Source organism: Nelumbo lutea, chromosome 1, assembly GCF_056320005.1.
Source record: "Nelumbo lutea isolate HS-2025 chromosome 1, American lotus-T2T, whole genome shotgun sequence".
Classification (NCBI taxonomy): Eukaryota; Viridiplantae; Streptophyta; class Magnoliopsida; order Proteales; family Nelumbonaceae; genus Nelumbo; species Nelumbo lutea.
In genome coordinates, this window is record NC_142684.1 from 153,555,819 (window position 1) to 153,570,283 (window position 14,465).

At 42.6% G+C, this 14,465-nt stretch overlaps 2 protein-coding genes across 5 annotated transcripts; one reads left to right on the plus strand and one right to left on the minus strand.

Annotated features, from left to right (window-relative positions):
- Positions 1-5,890: 5,890 nt before the first annotated feature.
- On the plus strand, positions 5,891-8,762 carry KCO1 (Outward rectifying potassium channel protein). 2 transcript variants are annotated; one of them, XM_088955539.1, is made up of 3 exons: positions 6,010-6,489; positions 6,945-7,873; positions 8,072-8,762. In XM_088955539.1, exons 2-3 carry the CDS (start codon positions 6,972-6,974, stop codon positions 8,232-8,234), a joined length of 1,065 nt encoding a protein of 354 aa, XP_088811665.1. In that variant the 5' UTR covers positions 6,010-6,489; positions 6,945-6,971; the 3' UTR covers positions 8,235-8,762. The 2 variants fall into 2 exon arrangements, with proteins under 2 accessions (XP_088811657.1, XP_088811665.1); XM_088955531.1 differs by having other exon boundaries at positions 5,891-7,873.
- On the minus strand, positions 8,758-14,047 carry ATSPO11-1 (Spo11/DNA topoisomerase VI, subunit A protein). Of its 3 annotated transcripts, XM_088955508.1 has the most exons (15): positions 13,822-14,044; positions 13,594-13,693; positions 13,210-13,283; positions 12,905-13,006; positions 12,413-12,486; positions 11,359-11,375; positions 10,460-10,529; positions 10,320-10,356; positions 10,067-10,114; positions 9,913-9,971; positions 9,807-9,838; positions 9,577-9,682; positions 9,380-9,500; positions 9,217-9,280; positions 8,758-9,094 (listed from the first exon to the last, which is right to left on the minus strand). In XM_088955508.1, exons 1-15 carry the CDS (start codon positions 13,874-13,876, stop codon positions 8,968-8,970), a joined length of 1,086 nt encoding a protein of 361 aa, XP_088811634.1. In that variant the 5' UTR covers positions 13,877-14,044; the 3' UTR covers positions 8,758-8,967. The 3 variants fall into 3 exon arrangements, with proteins under 3 accessions (XP_088811634.1, XP_088811649.1, XP_088811640.1); XM_088955523.1 differs by lacking the exons at positions 13,210-13,283; positions 13,594-13,693 and having other exon boundaries at positions 13,822-14,047; XM_088955514.1 differs by lacking the exon at positions 13,594-13,693 and having other exon boundaries at positions 12,905-13,283; positions 13,822-13,939.
- Between the last annotated feature and the right edge of the window lie 418 nt (positions 14,048-14,465).

Genomic DNA, 14,465 nt, shown 5'->3' on the forward strand with positions numbered 1-14,465 from the left:
TCGCGAGTGGATCAATCCAGCTCGGTTCTGCTTAGGCAACAAAAGCGACCTCCTCTGTCCCCCGGAGAATGCTAGGCCGAGGTAACTTCTCTATGTACACCGTTCTCATGGTGTTGTCACTGGTGTTGGCTAGCCGAGACAGGGTGTCGGCCTCAGTGTTCTCTGACCTCGAGATTTGTTTGATGAAGTGTGACTAGAAGCTAACAGTGCTTCTTTTACTTTTGTCAAGTAGGCGATCATAGTTGTCTCGTGGGCTTTGTATTCCCCTGTAACTTGATTGACCACGAGCGGAGAATCGCTGTAGATAACTATGTGTTTTGCCTTTACTTCTTGCGCCAGAGCTAGCCCTGCTATCAATGCCTCGTATTCCGCCTCATTGTTGGATGCCGCGAACTCGAAACGTAGCGCATACTCCAATTTCGTGCCACTCGGACTACGAAGAACTACGCCGGCTCCGCTGCCCTACTGATTTGAGGAGCCATCTACGTGAAGGATCCATGGCTCTTCATCCCAGTTTGCACTCGGCCTAACCAGGAGAGATACCGAACTGGGCTCGACCTCACGGGGCTCAGACTCAATCAGCTTGGGAGCACCGAGCTCACCCGAACTGGGAGCCTCGTGCTCAACCGGGCTGGGGACCTCGGAACTGAACGTGCATTCTGTGACAAAATCTGCCAAGGCTTGAGCTTTGATAGCAGTTCGAGGCTTGTACTGAAGATCGTACTTGCTGAGTTCGATGGCCCACTTCGCCAATCGTCCAGAGACCTCGGGCTTGAGTAATACTTGTCTCAAGGGTTTGTTGGTGAGGACGATGATGATATGAGCTTGGAAATACGGGCGGAGTTTGCAGGCCGCAATGACCAGCACATAGGCTAGCTTTTCTATCTCTGGATACCTTGTTTCTACTCCCTGTAATATCTTACTAACATAGTAGATGGGTCGTTGGACCAGATCTGCTCCCTTTATCAGTACCGAACTGACCTCTTCAGGTCGGGTCAGCACCGAGATGCTGGCGAGATATTTCTTAAGCTCGTCAAATGCGAGCTGGTAGTTCGGGTTCCACTCGAACCATTTGCCTTTTATTGCCTTGAAGAAGGGCAGGCAACAGTCTGCTGACTTAGACATGAAACGACTCAGAGCGGCTATCCTGCTGTTTAGCCTCTAAACCTCTTTAACTTTTTGGGGTGGTCTCATATCTAGGATGTCCTTTATTTTGTCCAAGTTGGCCTCAATACCGCGTCGGTTGACTATGTACCCTAGGAACTTCCCCGAGGTGACACCGAAGACACACTTGTTTGGGTTTAGTTTCATGCTAAACTGATGTAGACTTTGAAAGACGGATTGCAAGTCTTGTATTAATTCATGCGAAAACTGTGTCTTGACGACCATGTCGTCTACATAACATTCTATCTTTGTGCCAATTAAGGGCTGAAACAGCTTATTCACGAGCCTTTGGAAGGTCGCCTTAGCATTTTTCAGTCCAAAAGGCATAACCTTGTAGCAGTACAGTCCGAACTCGGTTATGAAGGTGGTTTCTTCCTCATCGGATGGGTCCATCCTGATTTGGTTGTAGCCTGAGTAAGCATCCAGGAAGTTTAGCAACTCGTGTCCTGAGGTCGCATCCACTAGGCGGTCGATCCTGAGGAGGGGAAAGCAATCTTTCGGGCAAGCTCGGTTCAGGTCGGTGTAGTCGACGCACATGCGCCACTTGTCGTTTGCCTTTTTTACCAGAACTGGGTTGGCTACCCAGCTCGGGTAATGAACTTCCTTGATGAAGTCTGTTGCGAGGAGCTTCTCGACCTCCTCATCGACTACCCTCCAGCGTTCTGGGGCTAAGTTGTGTTTCTTCTGTCTAATGGGTCTGACTACAGGGTCAGTATTGAGCTTGTGAGTTATGAGCATAGGGTCTATGCCAGGCATTTCTGCTGCGGACCAAGCGAAAACATCTAAGTTACTGAGTAAGAAGCGTACCAGTTCGGATCGCAGGGGTTCTTCAAGGGATGCCCCGACCTAAAGTAATCTGGTGGGGTCCTTTGTCAAGACAGAAATAGGAACAGTTTCCTCTGTTGGTGTAGCTCGCTCCTCGTTCTGTTCCATAGATCGCTCCAGTTCGAGGTCACTGGTTCCTTCGGCCTTTCCTTTGAGGGCGGCAACGTAGCACTTGCGGGACTCAAGCTGGTCACCCCGCACTACCCCAATGCCGAAGTTCGTTGGGAACATCATGGCCAAATAGTAAGTGGACACCATTACTTTTAAGGCGTGGGTGATCGGCCGACCTACTATGGCATTGTAGGGGGAGGGGGTTGTGATCACCAAGAAGTTGTGACTGAGACTTACCGTGCTAGGCCACGTGCCGACTTCCACAGGTACTGTGACCTTTCCTAGGGGTCTAACCTCTTCTCCGCTGAAGCCGACCAGCGGGGTGTTTGCAGGCTTCAGGTCACTGTCTCAGAACTGGAGTTTGTCAAAGGTCGCTTTAAAGAGGATGTATGTTGAACTGCCGGAGTCAACGAGTACCTCCCGGACTTCGAAGTTGTTGATCTTCATCTTTATGACAAGCGCGTCGTCGTGGGGGTAGTGGACCCCGCGTGCATCGTCTTCGGGGAAGAATATGGGGTCTTCTGTCCTAGGCCTCTTCGATGGATTTCGTTCTTCTCTGGCGGCCTCCCGGGTTAACGCGTGAGCTTCTGCCGAAGTGCACCCTGCCACAATCGATCCTCCAACGATCACGTGGATTGTTCCCTGAACTAGTCTTTCCTCCGGGGGCTGCTTCTGTGGCTTATTACTATTATTATTATTATTATTATTTTATTATTATTATTATTATTATTATTATTATTATTATTATTATTATTGTGTTGTACAAAATTTCGTAGATATCCGCGACGGATGAGTTTATCTATCTCGTCACGGAGATTATTACAATGCTTGGTGCTATGACCGTGGTCCCTATGGAAGCTGTAGTACAAGTTTTTATTCCTGTCGTTCGGGTTTCCCTTCAGACGAGGTGGCCACTTCACATGTCTTTGATCATCATTAAGATCTCGGCCCACTTTGCGTTTAAGGGTGTGTAGTCCGTCCAAGCTACTAAGGGAGCTCGGAACGGCTGGCTCGGCTTCATCTCCTGAGCTGGGTCTTTCCTTCTTCTGTCATCTAGGTTGGAGGGCTCACCTTCCCTCTTCCTCTTCTCGATCCCACTTTCAGTCCTTTGGTTGATCTCCTCCTTTGTTCTCATGAATTTGTCTGCGAGCTTGAGAAATTCAGCCACAATTGCGGGCTAGTTAACTACCATGTGCCACTTGAACTCCTTGTGTGTCACTCCTTTCTTGCTGCCGCGAGCTGCACCGCGGGGTCCAGACGCAGTATCTGCAAGCATGCATCATTGAACCGCTTGATGTAGCCCCAGATGGACTCTCTTTCTCTCTGGACTACTCCGAAGATGCTCTCCTCGGTTCGGGGGCACCGTTTGCTGGTGACAAAGTGCGCGGTGAAGACCTGCACGAACTGGGTCTAGTTTCTTATTGACCCGGGAGCTAGGTTCCTTTATCAGGTGCGGGCCACCCCCCTGAGGGTGGTAGTGAAGGCCACGCACATGCAGGATTCACTGACCCCTGCCAGGTGCATTTGGGACTGGAAGGCATCGACGTGGTCGTTGGGGTCGAAGGACCCATCATACTTGTCTAGAGAGGGGAGTTTGAAATCTTTGGGCATGGAAACTACAAGGAGTTTTGATGAAAGGGGGGAAGGGACTGAGAGAATAGGGACAGCTTTTACCTCGTCCAAGCTTGTCTCTTCTTTACCTCGGAGCTTGGGCAGGATGCGGGTGGTAGTTCGGCGACTTCGTCGGCGTCTTCATTGCTGCTTAGAGGGTCTGGTATTGGCGTTGCTGACCTCAGTGTTGCCGAGCTTGATGGGCCCGGACTGCTGGTAGTCAGCCGCTAGGACGCCGAATCGGTTCTCTGTGAGCGGGAGCTCAAACTTGGAGTGTCGAGGTGCTGACTTGGCTGGCAAGGAGGTCCCCAATCCTCCGGCGAGCTGTGAGGCAGGGGTGATTAGTCTTTCCCTCCTGCCCGGGGATGAGGCATGGCTCTTGGAGGGGTTCTGAAGTTGGGAGGCTTCTCCTCGGTGAAGGCATCCGCCCTAAGGGGAGGGCTTAACCGGCTTCAGAGCGGGGTGCCGAGGTGGAAGCTGTGGTTGGTTCAGAGGCAGTTGGGGGAACTGCTGTTGATAGTGATACTGAGAGATGTGGTGCAGAACTTGCTGCTGATGGAGCTGATGTTACTGGAACTACTGCATTTGGGCTTGCATTGCCCGCATGCACTGCATCAAGTCATCAAATTGGTTTTGGCTAGTCGCCAGAGGGACAGTAGTTGGTTCGACAAAGGTTGTCTCGACAGGGAGAGGAAGGGGAACATTCACCGGTGCCACCATGCTTGGTGCGTTGAGGCTAGGGATTCCGTCCGTCGATAGGGGGATGGTGAACTGTCCTATGCACACAGTGGCGGGCTGGGGGTGTTCCCCTACAACATTCAAGCCGGCGTTGTGCTTGCTGCTACTGGGAGAAGCCATGGAAGCTAAGGTTTCTTTGAGAGAGAGAGAGAGAAAGAGTTAAAGGTTAGGAGAGGCCTTTTGAAGTATTCCCATAGACGGCGCCAAATGATGGTGCGCAATCCAGTCGGTCCTAGCTGCCAGTTACCTCGCTTCTGACGAGATCGGAGGTGCCTGAAACAAGGAAGAAAATGGAGACCTCCAGGGAGGAACCCAGTTGGAACACTCCGAAGCTCAAGTTAGTGCTCTTCAGAAGGCAAGGGAAGTGAGAAATTCTAAGACCAGGAAGCACAAGATTCACATACCTTCTTCCCAATGAGATGGGGTCCTTTATAGCCACCTTGTATACTTAATTCCGAACCCCTGTCAGTTCGGGTATCATCACCTCTACCAGATCGGGTCACTTCTTCTGCCAGATTGGGGGTCATTTCGGGTGTCAACCTCCACTGCCAGTCGCCAGTTGCCAGTTCGGGTGTCATAACCTCCACTGTTCCTTGTCAAGGCCGTCCCTGCCATGTCTGAGATGGCGGTGGCAGGTGGCCGTTGTGGGGCGGCTGTCATGTGTCGGACCCCTAATCAGTCAGGTGCGCCGCCTCCATGTACGGGCTTTCTAGGTGTCAAGTACGGTTCAGTCAGGCGACTTGGTGCCAAAGTGGTGTGCGAGGTGGTCTTGAGTTCGGACAGAAATATGACCCGAACTGCCCACCCAAGGGCAGTTCGGGTCTTTGCCTTTTGTGCTTTTTGTAAGGCTCAGGACCTTGAAGGGAGAGCTCGGGGCTCTTCAGCTTGGAGCTCGGGTTGTAGGTTCCCCTTTGGGGGAGCTGACCTTTTGCTAGGAGCCCGGGTTGTGGGGCCCGTTGTCGTGCCGATCTGGCGTTTCTACCAGGTCACTCTCAGTTGTTTCCACGTGTCGTATGGCCAAGGGGTCGGGTCAAATCTTCCTCCATCAGCTTTTAATTAATAATAGCTAATTAATTAAAAGCATTCTAACTTTTAATTAATAATAATAGTCAATTAATTAAAACCATTAGGTTTTGGGGCCATTTTAATTTTTAATTAATAACACTTATTAATTATAAATGATTTATTAGTTGTTGATCAATGTTTGTCATTTATGTGGAATTAGGGCCCAACCAAACCAAACCGAACCAATTTTGGTTAGGATCGGTTCGATTCAATTAGAGAAAATGATCAAACCGAATAGTCGATTAGATCTTGGTTTTAACCAAACTGACCGATTATACACCCCTACAGCTAGGCTTGGAAGTATCTTTCTTTCTTTTTCTTTCCTTTCAATTGTAGGCCTCTAGTTTACAAGCAAAATCATGCACCCTGTTACATTGGGTTTTCAGTTAAGCCCAAGAACTTCCCATCTAGTAGGATCTTAGAGTTTATTGGGCCGCAGAGCCCATGTGCACCGACACACCGCATCTTAAATTCTTAATCCGTGATTATATTCTCAATTCCACCAAAAATGGCATCTGAATCGGATGCATCATACGGGACAGGAGATACAAAGTAAACCATTCAAAGCATGATAATGGTGGGTGGGAGTGTGCGACTGAATTTTTTTTCTTAGCAGAGCCAAAAACCATCTAAAGCAAACCATATTTTTCGAGTCAGCAGTGTCTCTGTGAGATCTACCTCGTTTTTTCTTCAAAAAAGTTCTTCTTCTACCTCGTTTCCCTTTCCTCTTCATTTCTCGTGTCCGTCCTTTGTTGAGTAAGCAAGCATGTCTTTGTATCATTCTTTCGTTTCCGGTGGCGGTGGTAACCTGTTAACTTTCTCCTTTTCATTTCTACCAAACCGTTTTGACTGGTTATCATCCTAATCGTTTGTGTTTCTTTACTTGTTCGAACGCTGCGCGTGCATCTGCGCTATGTGGATCTGGTGAGCTTGTGTTTCACATTCCGGAAAAGCAATTCGAGTTCCTTCTCAAAGGTGAATACGTTCAGACCTTGAATAGTTCTTTGCTTTCTCGGTGGTTGCCTGCAAAAAATATAAATCGAGTTTTCTATGTTCTTGTATTCGAGTTTTCTGCACACAATTGACACTTCCATGCCAATTCGATCAACACATCCTCCTGCTCTTCTAAACGCACCCTGAACCTGAATTACTGATGACTTCTTGCTTAGTCTCTTCTCTTTCTTTTACTTTGGGCTTCCGGGGTTTGAAGTTTGAACTATTGTCCTCACTGATTTGTCTTCAATTGCATTGGCATAGCTCTTAAGGTCAGACACTGTTACACAAGAGACACTGCCTTGGAGACTCCCACAACCAATAATATTGACAAAATTTTCGCCCAGTTGAGACTTGAGAGAACAAAGTTCCCAATTGTTCTGGTGTTCATATCTCAAAATATATAAATATATATATATTGAACTAATTATCTGCAGGAATCGTCAAGTAAATCCGCTCTGCTGATGGCCCAAAATAGCGAAGAACAGTCCTTGCTGGTGGGGTTATTAGACCCTTCCTCTCAACCCAATCAGAACAACACCACAAAGAAAAGAAGGTACAGCCGCTGCAAAAGTGCTCCTATAGCAGAATTTACTCTTCCAAAGAAAGATGGGAGAAGCATATTTCCACGTTCTGAATCCATCTTTGGGAAATTCCATCCCAGTTTCATGAAAGTAGTTATCTTCCTGTCTCTCTACCTAGGCGTAGGTACCCTCTGCTTTGTCCTGGCTAAGAATCAGATCAAAGGTGAGAAAACAAACGGGATTCTTGATGCTGTGTATTTCTGTGTGGTGACAATGACCACTGTTGGATATGGAGACCTTGTGCCTAATAGCACTCTCACAAAATTACTTGCTTGTGCTTTTGTTTTCATGGGAATGGCTCTTGTTGGGCTAATTCTTAGTAATGCAGCAGATTATCTCGTAGAAAAGCAAGAAGTAGCCTTGGTTAAAGCCCTAAATATGTATAACAATGTTGGGGAATTTGATATTCTCAAGGAGATTGAGACCAACAAAATAAAATACAAGTTTCTTCTGAACTTGAGCCTGATTTTGCTGTTAATTATGGCTGGAACAATCTTCTTAACTAGAGTTGAGAATTTGGATATTGTTGATGCCTTCTACTGCGTTTGTTCCACTATAACAACTTTAGGGTATGGGGATAAGAGCTTCTCAACTGAAATGGGCCGTATCTTTGCTGTCTTTTGGATACTCACCAGTACTATTTGTGTAGCTCAGTTCTTTCTCTACCTTGCTGAGCTCTACACTGAGCATAGACAAAACTTGCTTGTAAAATGGGTTCTCACTAGGAAGCTGACACTGGTAGATCTTGAGGCAGCAGACCTTGATGATAATGGTGCAGTTGGGTATGTCTTTTTTTTTTTTCCAAATTGAATATCAAAATGTTAAGACTGAAAGAAAAAATCATTCTTTTTTAAGACATTTGTGTGAGCTTTGCTATCCCAAGACCTTGTTTCGCCATTATTTTCTCTAGATTTGTTGATGGATCCTATACAGTTTAGTTTTTCTCTAACAATTGTCTTGTTTGGTTTAATTCTCAACAGTTCTACTGAATTTGTCATATACAAACTCAAAGAGATGGGAAAGATCAGTGAAGAAGATATTGCACTTATAATGAGGGAGTTTGAAAATCTTGATGTTGATCAGTCGGGGACATTGTCAGCATCCGATTTATTGCTTCCACAATCATCTCAAGCAGAGAAATGACACTGTTCCTTTCTTTCCCTTAGCAAACAGAAAACCAAGTAATACCATGTTGGGGTTGTTGGCTGCTACCTTCTTGAAATCTTTGTAGAAATATTTCACGGCCTTGTATAACCAATCCAATCTTAACCCAGGTGAAGGAGTTACTTGAGAATAGTTATTTGCTTATCTCTTCTGATCAGGATTTTCTTTAGCACATTAGAAATTTACAGTGGGAAGAGCATTCACTTTCATTACATCATGGAGTATCAAGTTTCTATCTTCATTTTCTAGCTAGACAAGCTACTTGGCCCTTTATACACTGAGGGTGATCTTCCTTCGTATTATCCATCTTCTATAATAAAGTAAGGTTATAATTTATTACAGTTGCCTTGTTGGGTGGTCATTAAATTATCCCCTTGACAAGTTAGTTGAAATAGCAGTCAAACCTTGGTCCATTCTATTGCGAGAGATTGAAGGGGAGGATTCCCGCGCTTGCTAAGTCACCGTAAATTGTAAATTCTGTTTTCTAATGAGAAATTATTAGTTTTATCTGTTGAGCAATGTCATATCCTTTTATATTTTGAATCCCACTTTATTTACAGAATTAGCTATTTGTGTTCACTGTGTTGAAATTGAAAAAATGAAATTACGATTTTCCCCCAAACTTCAATGTAACATTATCCAAATTGACTGCACTTCGCATGCTACAGAAACTACAATTATTTCTAATTCAGCAGAAAGAAACTGTATGTTGTTAGATGTAGCCTCCACCTTGAATTTTTGATGGTATGTACTTCTCTGCCAAGAATGAAATTGAAGAGGCTGACAATGCTTCAATCTCAAACTTCACTCCTCTTTGCATCATCATCTCTAGCTCTGATCTGCCATGAAATGATACTACTTTGGATTGTAGGGATCATCAATTTAATCACGAGTGATAGAAAAAAATTACCAGGTAGAGGAAAAACAAGAAAAATAAAATAAAACAAGCATCAGCATCAACCTCCATTTTGGTGCTTCTCTTTGCAGGTAGCATCTCAGTAACATGGCTTCTGCTTTCTTCATATCTGGGATGGATAGAAAGAAACTTGAGGATGATGTTGGAATAAAGAATTTACTAAGATGGATGAGTCTTACTGAAAGGAAACTTGTAATAAACATGTCACCTCCTGCTGTTAAAGGAAGGAGGCACCTTTCTGGAAGGCCATATTTCTTAGAATCTGATGGAAAAGCTCCCAGCCAGCGTATCTCAGGTACTCGTAGAAATTTTGCATCATATGCCATTTGCTTCGAAGTAGGCAGTTTAATAACTTGATATGTAAGTATTATAACAAAAATAAGCATGGCAGATAAGAATCCTTACCATAGAACCGAACCGGTAAGTCGTCAGTATATCAAAACCATAGGGGTCACAATCTACCAAGCAATAGACGGGCAAGCACAAATTTTCAATAAGAAGCCGCAGAAACCTGATTGAAAAGAGTGTATTGGCTTATAACAAACCAAACAGGAATTAGGGAAAAATAATACCCTAATCCATTATGTCGAAAACAGAACAAAAATAATAAGATCAGAGACACCACATGCACATACCTTCTTGTGGGAACATCCGGATAGCCTCTTCCCTGAAATAAATTAAACAGGTGTCATAACGAGGCTTTTCAGCTGTAACAGGGAGGTACTGAAGGAGAATGCTCACTGTGATAACGATACAGTTGTTCGTATCGCAAAACCGGTCGTCTGCTAACCGCTGGAACACTGTTTATAGAAATTAGAAGCCCGGGATTTCAACTAATACACCAATTTGAAGAATCCACATAAATCATGTCTCCCATTCTGAAGCAAAGTTTTACCTGCTTCCTTTTCTACGATTAGTATATACTGGGCAACGCTAACTATCCCTGTAAACAAAATATTAATTGAAAATTCCAACCATTACTTGTCATGCTTGGCATAGATTAAAAAAGTGAAAGATAAAAATAAGAAGGATATATAGCATGTATAAGTATTCTTTCCCCGTCTCACACCTAAATACGACTTTCAGAATTAAATCAACCCAGGAATTGAGTATAATTTCATATAATGCTCTCAAGATCATGAAGATACCTTCAACTTCTTCAACAAATACAGGAACAGGATGAGCCTGCAATTGAACCCAGATTTACAGAACGAAAATACTGGGAGATAGTTATTGATGCTTTCAGAAATATGAATTCTAATTTTGCCAATTTGATTTCGTCATGTACCTTACTGGGGCTATTTATGCAATCAAATTTCTTTCCTGCCTCAAAGAATTTTAACCAACCCATCACCAACCTAGGGCATGAGTAAATGGTTGAAAATTACGTTATCAGTTTAAGACAAACCTAGATCATATGATATCTTTTGAATACTTGCATAATATAGAAAGGAAAAACCATACCAGATAAAGGGTAAAACACAGTTATACTGCAGCATGTATAACAAAAACTAATTCACATTCAAATCCACCCCCTTTAAAAAATTACTGAAGCACACCATATGTCGATCCTCAATGGAAGTGACAATTCAGACACAATTAAAAGGATGAATTACTGAAGCTACTTCAGAGGCTACAGGCACAGAAATAACAAGAACGAAAAGGAAAATATACAAAAAAGTAGGATCTTGTCAATGTCGAACCAAGATTCAAACAAAAGGAAACCAGAATTTCACTGCTTGATTAAATAAAGGTACATAAGGATGTAAACTGAGACTAAATTTGATAATCCCAAAATGACTAAGAAATAACTAGTATCATACTGAGTTGGAAATACCACACTTTTTTACTCTACAAATTGGAGATACGCTGAAATAAGTAATGCATCTCTCTAACTAAATATTTTAAACATGACTACTAGAAAATATTAAAGTTAGTAATTAATACAAGCTAGAATGTTCAGGAAAAGTTACCATCTTCAGTCCTAGAATAATTATCTGAGCATTTTCCTACTGCTTCATTAGATCAAAGGATACCCAATTGAATTTTAGAAAACAATTTGTTATTCTTGTTCCTGGGAATTTGGGACCACATTCATAAGACTAACAGAGTATGCAAAAGGCTGCCATGTTCCTCTTATTTTCCATGAACCAGAGGTTCTCTTTCTCTGTTTAAGTTGTGACATACCCTTTTCCAACAGCCACCTGTCAAAAGGAGAACATATGGTATCACTGACCCAAAATTAAATATTTCCATCAGAAACTATAACAGGTTTGAAGAACAACCAGTTCACAGCATGAATGATTGAAATTTTCTATTAATATCTTCGTTCAACTTTGTAATTAGTTATTTGTTGCAAGTTTCTTACACGGCTTGCACATCTCAACTGTTTGTGACCTCAGGAGAAGCTATTAAATTCATTTGTAGTAGTATAGCATACCATCAACAGCAAACACATACATATACGTGGACATGCATGCATACATCTACATAAAAGTGGGCTTTCACATTTTATAGCCAAGGGGAAAAAGTATGACGCCAGTAAGATAAATACAAAGCTTGAACCACGTAATCGGGATCCTAAACGATTCCTTAAAGAGTTTAATATCCGAAAAGACCACATGTTGGTCCAGAAGTTCCCATTGGCATGATATTGGTACAGGATCCACATTGAATCTTGTGATTATGCACTTTTTGAGTTCAACAACATGGTTTGGTCTTTTTATTCTTTGTCTTGATAAGGAGGCTGCACGATGCTAGATAAACATGTATAAATAGTATAATAATCTTTGAATAACTAATCTGGTTATACCAACTGCAGCTGAGTTTAGCTCCAAAGGAATCTAATGGTTTGGACATGCAAATTAGAAAGATTGTCATTGATGTTGTTAAGAAAGTGTCCAAGTCCCCATGGTCCACTACCAGTTCTACTCCACCTGATTGTATTTGTTGAATCATCCTCAATGGCCAAGGAAGGAGGATGCATTCTCAAGCAACCCTTATACTATGAGAAAAGATGCTGCTTTTTTTTTGCAGTGTTAAGCATGATCCTTTCCATATTTTCTTCCATAAACGCTTGAGTTTATTCAATTGTTCCTAACAATGTTCTTCTGTTAAATAATTAGAGATTCTATTAGTGAATGGGATAAACTATGTCTTGTTACTCCAGTTTTCCTTTTAGTCATACATCACTTTGTTTTTGACTGATTTAAAATTTAAATTTCAGGATAATAGCACATACCACATTTAAGTTATGGCGACTACATTCTAAAAGGATGCATATGTCGTTGATTGCTCGATCTACAACTGCTTGCTCTGCAAAAGAAAATTATATAGAAAACAAAAAAGAGTGTAAGGAAGCTTACTTCTTTAGGGTTGACCCATGGATATTATTCAACGGTCCGTTTTTCAGTTCCCAAGACTCAATATTAGAAAACGAAAATATAACGTCTTATATACTTGCACTAGTTTTTATTTAAAGAAATGATAGAAAGAAAAAACCATATGCCTTCCACTCTCTGTCGCATTAAAACAAACACAGCCTGGGGAAAAAAAAAAATCCTGCCTACCAAATATAACGTGAATGGAGGAAATAAAAATAATTAATGTCATCATACTGAATTTTGTAAATTAAGGGGAATACATGTCGTATCTAGCAATAGAAGTGTCTCATAATAATATATGTTTTGGCATACAAAAGAACGAAAAATGTGGGAGGAAAACATTGACTAACCTGAAAATACAGCTGGATGCATGTAATATATGTCTCTCTTCGATCCATGTCTGTTTTCTTGCAGCAGCTGCTGAATAATCAACAACACCCTCAGCAAGACATCTGAGAGAGAAGAAACAGAAAGAATTGAGAAACGATGTTGACATGAAAACATAGCATTGAATCCGTAACTCATGAAATTGTATGCCTCCGTCTCCGGGCCCTGACTATTTCTGGCTGCAGGAGCAAGTTTTTTATGCGACATAGTATGATCTTGCCGCCTTGCCCGGAAACAGAGGAAGGAGGAAGAAATATAGTAAGATAACCCAGTCTATATGCATGGCACTCCTTTTCAAGTGAGAGTATCTCTTTTCCCATGTGTAAATCAGAGCTGCGACAGCTGCAAGAAGCATTGGCTAGATATTTGTTAGAACCATCAACGTTTAAATCATCGTAAAGGCAACGTGTGAAAGCATTTTCACATGATGTTGCCAACATTTTAGGAAAAAATCAGAGGATAATACAGATAAACTCGATGGTATAAGATCAAGGATTCAGGATATTGTAATGTAGAAGTATTCGCCTAAATTTATGAAAAGAAAAAGAAGAAGAAGAAGAAGAAGAAGAAAATCTGGTGACTTCAAGTTTCTACTGCTATTAAGATTTCTCAAGTTTTCACTGCTACTGAATATACACTGAAAGAGGCCAACCATTTTCCAGAAGGATCAGTGCAATAAATTCTGTAGCGATTTAGGGTAACGGAGGGAGATCGTCCTCGGCGGAGATCTTCAAGAAGACATCGAGTGAATTCTGCAAGGGTTTCCGACTTGTTACAGTTGAAATTTCCAAATATCCACTTAAATATTTAGTCAGCAGGTTACAAAATGTAAGAAAACTCTAGTTGCATTATTGCGAAATTTGGGTTGATCTGTTATCACCTTTGATTTTCTTGAGCAGATCGCAGGGATTTGAACTGGAACCTCTTCTGCTCATCTCCTCTCCTGCGTTTGTTCGAATAATCGGAGACGTGGATTTGAGCTCGAAATTTTGAAACACGACACGCACAATGCCCGGGAATTTTCGTTACGAGTGAAACACGGACAAGCGACTCTTTGTCACATGTGTTCTCTTCGCCGCTCCATCCATAGCGTCTGCTCAAGTGTCATGTGTGTTGGCTATGCATGTATTTTTGCACGGGGATTGTCGATGGCATTTTTGTAACTTCCACTCGTGTATGTGTGTTGGGTATTTTTGTAGGGGGATTGTCAATGGCATTTTTGTAGCGTCTACTCGAGTTTCATCAGCGTTGGGCTATGCATGTATTTTTTAGGGGGATTGTCAATGGTATTTTTGTAATTATATATATGTATCTTTGTATTATTTTCGAAAAATCTTAACGTATTTTTTGAGAGGAGGTAGGTAGTCGAATGAATTAAGAGCATGTAAAGGTTAAGCATGAGATTCCCTCGACACTGAACTGTGTGTTTATGCTTGTCACATTCAAGTGTCGTATGAGGCCCCAACCGCCTCTAATTCAACACAATGAAGAGCAACCGCGACATTGCTAATGACACACTACACG

Coding starts and splice junctions, on each gene's coding strand:
- KCO1 (XM_088955531.1), top strand. CDS start 6,972: ATGGCCCAAAATAGCGAAGAACAGTCCTTGCTGGTGGGGTTATTAGAC. Junction 7,874..8,071: donor GATGATAATGGTGCAGTTGG/GTATGTCTTTTT, acceptor AATTCTCAACAG/TTCTACTGAATTTGTCATAT.
- ATSPO11-1 (XM_088955508.1), bottom strand. CDS start 13,876: ATGAGCAGAAGAGGTTCCAGTTCAAATCCCTGCGATCTGCTCAAGAAA. Junction 13,694..13,821: donor TCTGCTCAAGAAAATCAAAG/GTGATAACAGAT, acceptor AAACCCTTGCAG/AATTCACTCGATGTCTTCTT. Junction 9,095..9,216: donor AGAGAAGCACCAAAATGGAG/GTTGATGCTGAT, acceptor ATTTCATGGCAG/ATCAGAGCTAGAGATGATGA.